Raw genomic sequence first — 8,303 nt, 5'->3', positions numbered from 1 at the left:
AGATAGATAGATAGATAGATAGATAGATAGATAGATAGATAGATAGACAGATAGATAGGATACAGTACTTATGCCAGAAATAGGCGTGTAGTGTGGAGAGAGGGATGAGTTGGTCAATCCAGTTAGCCCAAGCCTTCAGCCCTGGGTGCTCATTTGGGGAATGACAAAAAGGGACTAGTGTTCTCATCAGTTGTTCCTGCCATCAAGGGCAGTTGAGGAATGGCTGCCTTGGGGTCACAAGCCTGTGACCAGTTTCTTCTGCCTGGTTGAACCATTTCCCACTTGTGAAGAAGTAATCCTAAAATCTTTAGGAGCCATATCAGAGATCAGAGCATCAAACACGTTTAGCCAGGACAGGACCAAGGGCAATTTTGGCTGATGGCTGAGGATATGAACGGCAGGAGAGCCCTGCCCTGTCTGACTAGCTTCTATCTCCTGAACTCCTTCATTAATTTATTGTACGTTGGCAATTTTACGATTTCTCTTCTTAGCTGCTCCCAAATACCAACTGAAGTAGATTCCCAACACACCATCTCTCCTTTTACTCTGGCTTAGCCACAGGGATATCAAATATTTCCCCCATCAAGGAAAAACACAAAGCCCCATTATTGTTAGTTCAGTCTCCACGTTTTCCCAAATATTTGCAGGTTATCCTACCTGTCAAACAAAGCGATCTGGTACATCAGATGGCAGGTTTTTCTTGAATGCTTTCTCCTTCCTAACAATTCTTGTTTTGTTCAGTTTGGGCTTTTGAAACACGGTCTCAAGTAGCCCCCCAGACTGGCCCTACACACTCTATTCAAGAACATCCTTAAACTCTGGTCTTCTTGCCTCCCAAGTGCTGCATTGCAGACAGACATGTCCTCCTAGAAAGTATGTGTTCCATCTTAATGGCCTTTGCTCCTGAAAATTTCAACAGTCTGTGTTAACTGAAGGCTTATGCTTTGGACTTAGGGACTCATGGGAGTTGTTCACTCAGGTTTCACCCCAGGGCCAATTCCTCCCACTGGGTCTAATGTTCACACTACATATTTACAGGAATGTGAAGGGACTTCATGCACTGAGTAGTCATCGCTTATACATGCCTATCTAAGTGAGCCCAGAAAGGAACTTCTGACCCAGGAACAAAGTATTTTGGTTCAGGTGTTTTTTGTTTGTTTGTTTGCTTGCTTGCTTGCTTGCTTTCTTGCTTGCTCTTTACATTTATTTGTATTGGGGAATGGGACCTACACTTGCCACACCATTTGTGTGGAGGTCAGAGCATTAATTGCAGGATTCAGTTTTCTCTTCCACCTTGTGCACCCTCAGGATTGAACTCAGGTCAGGCTTGGCAGCAAGCACCTTTACCTGCTGAGCCATTTTGCCAGCCCAGAGCCTCAGTAGGAGGCTACCACACATCAGAGCTCCTTCTGATACCCCCCACCTGCTGGGTTAGAAGGAACTCAGGGCCTCTTATCTCTAGCACCTTTGCAGCCAGCCCTCAGAATTTCTAAACCAAACAGGGCAAAGTCTCAGTGAAGATGAGCAAGAGACAGGAAAGTCAAGTTAGATGCTGAAGGAGTGGCAAGAGAAGAAAAGTTGAGTGCTAGGAACAGATGTCCCGAAAGAATATATTGAAATAGTAATAGGATGTCCAACATAACAACCGGCTTAGAATAAACCAACAAGCCATCAACCAAAACAGAAGGCGGGAGTCGGAGGTGCAGGCTCCTGGAAGGACTCACCATTATCCACTCTGAGATGTAACACGGATAGAGATGGCTAGTGCTGGCACCTGGCGCCAATCCCGATGACCCCCTTAGGTGATCATCTCTGAGGTCCTGCATCACAGTTCTTGGTCCAAAGGGAATGAAAGCCACTTCTTCTGAGCCAACTGAGAGTACCCATGGCTGGGAGCAGGGATTCGGGCTGTCCCTAATGTCATATTCCACTGTGGAGGGGATGAACATTTTATAGTCACAAAACTAAAGAAGCCGTGAATCACTACATTTATGAAATATATCAGCGGGGGCAGGACGAAGGCAGAGCTTTGGGGTCAGTTGGCGATAGTGGTCTAGCAAGTTTAGCAATGCATTCCAAAAGTCGTACCTAAGACTCACAGAAATGTGAACTCAGAACTAGTAGACAACTGCTAAGGGGAACTAAAGATAGCCCCGCGTAATTCTGACTCACAGAGTGCAACATTCAGATGTCTCTTCACAAAGTAAAGCTGCAGTTCAGCCATCAGCAACACAGATATGGCTTCTTCAGGGAACATGGGTTCATAGAACGGAAAGAAAACACAGTATTTTTTTTTTCTGAAATGTAAAGTCATGTCCTACAAGGGCCACCCCCATGTCCCTAGAGTTCTCTCACATTGTCCCACCTTCAACTCAATAGTTGATGTGGCAGATCAAGGTGGCAGGGCAGTGCTACAGATACTGCAATGAGCCAAACCAGCAGCCGCAGTCTATCTTCTGACACTGCCTTATCCCTCTCAGGCCTTTGTATTTCTGATTCCCTGACCTCACCCTCATTTGCATGTGGATATGAAGAACCCAGAACTCCTTTAGATGGTTCACAGCCGCATCCTCAGAAAAAAAGGAAAAAAAAGAAAGAAGTCTTATTTATAGTGAGCATTCTCTAACAGAGAGGGGCTGGGGTTATTAGCTCAGAGGTAGAGCTTGCATATAGCTCTAACAAGACCAAGGATTTCCCAGCACTTGGGAGGCAGAGGCAGGCGGATCTCTGAGTTCGAGAGTTCGAGGCCAGCCTGGTCTACAGAGTGAGTTCCAGGACAGCCAGGGCTACACAGAGAAACCCTGTCTCGAAAAAAACAAACAAACAAACAAAAAAAAAAGACCAAGGATTTGATCCCTAACACTGCAAAAACTTGGTACCTGTTAAATACCCTGTTTCAGATTGTATGCAGATATATAGCTGCTAAATCCTGGCAGAGGCCTTACTGTGGGTGCAACCAAGGGCTCTGAGTTCAAGGAGTCTGGTGGCCACTGATAAGTATGCAAGACACCTCTAAGTCAGTGGTTCTCAACATATGGGTCACAACCTCCCTGGGGTCCCATATCAGTCGTTTAAATTATGATTCGTAAAATATCAAAGTCACAGTTATGAAGTAGCACCGAAATAATGTTATGGTTGGGGAGGGGGTGTCACCACAACACGAGGAATTTTATTAAAGGGTCACAGAGTTAGAAAGGTTGAGAACCACTGCTCTGAATCAATCGATCAAAGAATGGAGCTGGGCTGTTGAGATGGCTCAGGGGTTAAGAGCACTGGCTGCTCTTCCAGAGGTCCTGAGTTCAAATCCCAGCAACCACATGGTGGCTCACAACCATCCGTAATGACATCTGGTGTCCTCTTCTGAATAATAAATAAATAAATAAATCTTTAAAAAGACAGAGCTAGGAAAGAAGGGGTTCATGAGGCCCCCAAGTCTCCGAGAGAGAGAGAGAGAGAGAGAGAGAAATCCTTTTCAGTGGTGTGGCCTCAGAATAAGGAGTTCGTGCTCTCGTGAACAGTCTCTCAACTGAGACTCTGTAAGCAACCCTAATGAAACTCATCTGGTCCTCAAAATTCATTAATTCACTAATTAAGTAGAAAGATTGAAGGCCTCAGAGGTAGGAAAATGAAACTGGTTGAATATGTTATGAATATGAAAGGATACATTGTGTGTGCATGAAAATGCCGGAATGAAACTCATTACATGTATAATTAACATATCCTAATAAAAAATAAATTAGGGCTGGAAGATGGCCCAGTGGATAAGCACGTCCTTATGATGATTGGAATGTATAGCCCCAGAATTCTTGTAAGGAAGACAGGAGGCCTCTGAGGCAAACTCATCAGCTAGAGGAGGGATTCCAGATAGAACCTGCCTAAATAAATACAGAGGAATGCAGGACGCCAACTCTACCTGCCTGCCAACGCACATGTAGGAGCATCCACATACACATGTGAACCCACGAACAGAGTAACACGAATATACAGATACACACTCAAAACCTTTTTGTTTTTAATTTAAAGAACAAGTCCTTTAATCCCACCAGTGAGCAGGGGACGCAGGAGGATTAAAAAAATTCAAGGTCATACTTAAGATACCCAGAGAGTTCCAGGCCAGCCCGGGCTACCTGCGACCCTGTTTCAAAACAAAACAAAAGAATGATTCAACCAGTACAGACTGACCTAAGTCGGATAGCAATGTCATGGAGCCTTGTAATCTGGGGACAACAGAATGTCATCTCCCTCCTAGTTGGTGGAGGTAGGATGCGGGAGGAAAGTGCCTCCAGGACGCCGCACATGCACGCGCACACGCACACCAAGATAAGCAGAGGGAGGCAGGAGCTAGGGAGAGCCAGGCAGGGTCACCGCTCCGCGAGGTATGGCTGCCAGCCAAGGTCTCCCGATCCCAGGTTCCTCTTGTTTGCTTACTATGCCCCACCTGGGGCCCAAGGTACTGTCTCCGCCCTCTGAACCCTAGGAAAACCTAGGTGACCTGGGAGATCCATTCGTGCAGTGGTGTGGGACTTCTGGCGACTGTGGGCCCGGAGACGGAGAAATTGGGGTGCGGGGAGCTACGCCTTGCAGGAGGCTGCCCCGCCCCACTCCTCTTGATTTCGTTGAGGAGGGAGCCGCCCCGTTCCCGCCCCTAACTAGTCCGACTGCAAGGAGCTTCTAGGAGGTGCAGACCCAGCCGACCTGCAGAGATGGAGGCAGCCAGCACCTGGGCGCTGCTGCTGACTCTGCTGCTCCTGCTGTTGCTGGCTCTGACGTTGCCCAGGACCCCAGCCCGAGACCACCTACCCCCGGGACCCACGCCGCTGCCGTTGCTGGGGAATCTCCTGCAGCTGCGTCCTGGGGCGCTGTACTCGGGACTCTTGCGGGTGAGGGGACGCAAGGACATCCTAACCAGGGGATATGCGTGGGGGCGAGGAGCCTTCTAAGTGCCAGAGCAGTTGAGCCTTGGGCTATCTTAGAAAGGAGGCAGAAGCAGGAATTCTGAGGGCAAAGAGACTATGAATGCTGAGGACGCGAACAAATTGACCTGGGCTGGGGAAGAGAGAGAGGGTATCCAGGTTGGGATGGGCAGAACTCAGCCAGTCTTGGAAGTGGGATCCAGGGCTAAGAAAGAAAGGGAATGCCCTGAAAAGGGGGCTAGAGCTGGGAGGGACACAGCTCACAGAGGTCTAGGAAGAAATGAGAACAAGTCTCAGAGGGGTAGGGGTCCCAGGTCGCAGGGACCCACACAATGCTGGAAGTTAGTGAGCTGGGACCAAAGCTGCAAAGCAAACATTCTCTAAAGAAGAGGGTAGGGGGCGAGCTTGCCGTCCCCGCCCCACCCCACCGTTGGAAGGGAAGCATCTGGAAACTGGAGGGGGCTGAGCAGAGAGCATCCTGGGCTGAAGGAATCTGCCTCAGAGACTCCCAGAGTGGGAGGATGGGTGTAGCTCTGCTAGGAGGGAGCTAGGAGTTCCTGCCACCGGGTGGGAGGATGGGGAGGCAGTCCCAACTTGCTGGGGGTAGTGGGGAATGAAGTTTTCCATTCAAAAATATTCTGAGGGACTTTTAAGGACAGAAAAGAGGAGTGGGCGTTTAAGGGAGAGACGGGACACATGCTTCATGGTACTTGCTGTGGGATTTAAGTGTTTAGTAGAGGTTGAAATGGGTAGCCAGATATTGGGAAGAAGGGAATTATGGGAAACCAAAGCCGGTCGTAGATGGTCCCAAGATCAGAGGTTAGAGCCTAGAAGGAAGCGAGAGGGAAGGCAAAGGGATGTGTTTAAGAAGCGCCCACTCAGCAGGGCGGTGGTGGTGCACACTTTAATCCCAGCACTCCAAAGGCAGAAGATTTCTGTGAGTTCAAAGCCAGCCTGGTCTAGTTCCAGGACAGCCAGAGCTACACACCCCGTCTCAAGCAAAAAAGGGTGGGGTGGGGGTGGGTAGGCTGGGGCTCCCACTCCACACTCCCATGCAAAAAGAGAGCACCTTCCCAAAGGGATACTTTTGCTTGGGGTGGGGATCGGACCAGTTCCTGATATGGGAGCAAAAACCACAGCACACGGTTTGGAACTAATACAGACTACCGGACAGAGGCAGCTCCCTGGGATCCTCTTCTTCTTCTCTGTCCCCAGCTAAGTAAGAAGTATGGTCCTGTGTTCACGGTATACCTGGGCCCCTGGCGCCGCGTGGTGGTCCTGGTTGGACATGATGCTGTCCGAGAAGCCTTGGGAGGTCAGGCTGAGGAATTCAGCGGGCGTGGAACGTTGGCAACGCTGGACAAGACCTTTGATGGTCACGGTGAGTCAGGAGTCATGAGGGCAAATGGAAGCTGCTGGGTCCTGCCTCTACTTCAGGTATGGAGGGTTTTGTACAGCTGCCTTTCTAGGAAATGGGATGACAACAGTGCCTGTCACTTAAGGTTGTACCAAGGATTAAAGTAGAAATTGGGCTTGTGTCAAGCTTGTGCTTACTCACTGACTGTCAGTCACACTGATCATAATTACTACTCCCTGATCTAGATAGCTATAGACAAGTGCTCACAGCACAGCAGCTTGACATATGTGGTTCATCTCCAACATTTGGTAGGCTCAGACTGGAGAAACTGAGTTCAAGGTCAGCTTGGGCTACATATGACACGGCAGTGTGACCCTGTCTTGAAAATGACAGAACTAGGATTAGTGGTAGGGCATGCATAGAACCCACCAGTGATGGTTGCAGGCCTTCTTCAGTAGAAAGTGCTTACCTAGAATCCCCCAGTGAGGGGCTGGGGATGTGGCTCAGGGGTAGAGCCCCTGTCTAGAATCCCCCAGTGAGGGGCTGGGGGCATGGCTCAGTGATAGAGCCCCTGCCTAGAATCCCCCAGTGAGGGGCTGGGGGCGTGGCTCAGTGGTAGAGCCCCTGCCTAGAATCCCCCAGTAAGGAGCTGGGGGCGTGGCTCAGCAGAGTATTTTCTTAGAATTCACCAATGAAGGGTCAAGGGGCATGTCCTCTACCTAGCTTATGTAATGCCATGGACTCCATGCCCAAGTCAAAAGAGAGAGAAAAGTGTCCCAAAACACAGAAATAATTCTTTATGTTAAGATGGAAAGCATGCGTAGCCATGTGTAGAGCCCTGGCTTCAATCTCCAGTACCACAGAAAAGTCTGGCAACACAGTGGTGACTAAGATAGCGCTGCCTACTTCCGCTAGAGAACCCAGACAGGCCTGTCATCAGACAGTAACCGCTCAGAGGAATTGCTCAGGATGGGAAGGGCAAGCTAGCATGGGGGGTGGGGGCGGGGGGGGGGAAATCCAGGATTCTAGGAATCCACAGGCAGTGCCAGACACAGCCCATGCTCTGAGAGAGATACTCAAGAAGCCGCCAAGAAAAAAAAAGAGGATGTCCAGGCTGCGGTTCTCGGGCTAGAAGGGAAGTTGTATCCAGGCAGAAAGACTAGCGTGTGCATATGTATGGAGGAGGGAAAAGAATCCATTCCTTCAGCCCGTGGGCTCTCTGTGCCTGGCCCTGTCCTAGGTACTGAGGACACACAGATTTCCAAGGCACATGCAGTGTCTTCTCGCTGTGAGAGACTATGTCGAACTACAGAGCGAGGAGATAGAATTCTAAACAGAGAAGCACAGCTCTTAGAGCAGGAACACAGTGTGTGTGTCGGGGGGTGCTGAACTGGAATGGGGTGGGCAGGGAGGCAGGCTTCTCAGAGGAGGTGACATCTGGGCTGTCACACGACAGGTGAACGGAGTTCATCGAGGCTGGGGAAGGAGCTAAGAGTGGCCCAGGCTTTTGATCAAGTACTTGACAGGCTGAGTCAGGAGAATTGCTAGGAGTTCAAGCCAACCTGAGAACGTTTGCTGTTCTTTTTTTTTTTTTTTTTTTTAGGTTTTTTGAGACAGGGTTTCTCTGTGTAGCCCGGGCTGTCCTGGAACTCACTCTGTAGACCAGGCTGGCCTCGAACTCAGAAATCCGCCTGCCTCTGCTTCCAAGTATTCGGATTAAAGGCCTGCGCCACGACCGCCTGGCCAAGTTTGCTGTTCTTACAGAGAGCCTGAGCCTTGTTCCCAGCATCCACCTTGGGCAGCTCACAATAGCTTGTACTCCAGCTTCAAGGGATCTGACATCCTCCTCTTCTGGCCTCTCCAGGCACTTGTACACGTGTGAGCATATACAAGCACACACAGAAATTTAAAAAAATAAAGTAAGTCTTTTAAAATAAGTAAAACAGTGGACTGCATCTAGGGATGTACTTAAGTGGTAGAGCCCCTGCCTAGAATCCCCCAGTGAGGGGCTGGGGGCGTGGCTCAGTGGTAGA

General features: G+C 49.4%; 1 protein-coding gene across 1 annotated transcript in view; it reads left to right on the top strand.

Annotated features, from left to right (window-relative positions):
• Nucleotides 1-4,557: 4,557 nt before the first annotated feature.
• Nucleotides 4,558-8,303, top strand: part of LOC114633378 (cytochrome P450 2S1) — a 15,071-nt gene continuing 11,325 nt past the window's right edge. Inside the window, exons 1-2 of the mRNA XM_028781964.1 lie at nucleotides 4,558-4,880; nucleotides 6,129-6,294. Coding sequence (XP_028637797.1) covers nucleotides 4,704-4,880; nucleotides 6,129-6,294 — 343 coding nt within the window. The 5' untranslated portion in view covers nucleotides 4,558-4,703. The remainder of the gene's footprint in view (nucleotides 4,881-6,128; nucleotides 6,295-8,303) is intronic.

The sequence above is a fragment of the Grammomys surdaster genome, unplaced genomic scaffold (assembly GCF_004785775.1).
Source record: "Grammomys surdaster isolate TR1022 unplaced genomic scaffold, NIH_TR_1.0 591, whole genome shotgun sequence".
In the NCBI taxonomy this organism is placed as follows: Eukaryota; Metazoa; Chordata; class Mammalia; order Rodentia; family Muridae; genus Grammomys; species Grammomys surdaster.
Note: the sequence above shows the minus strand (reverse complement) of the source record. Positions and strands in the feature narration are given on the sequence as shown.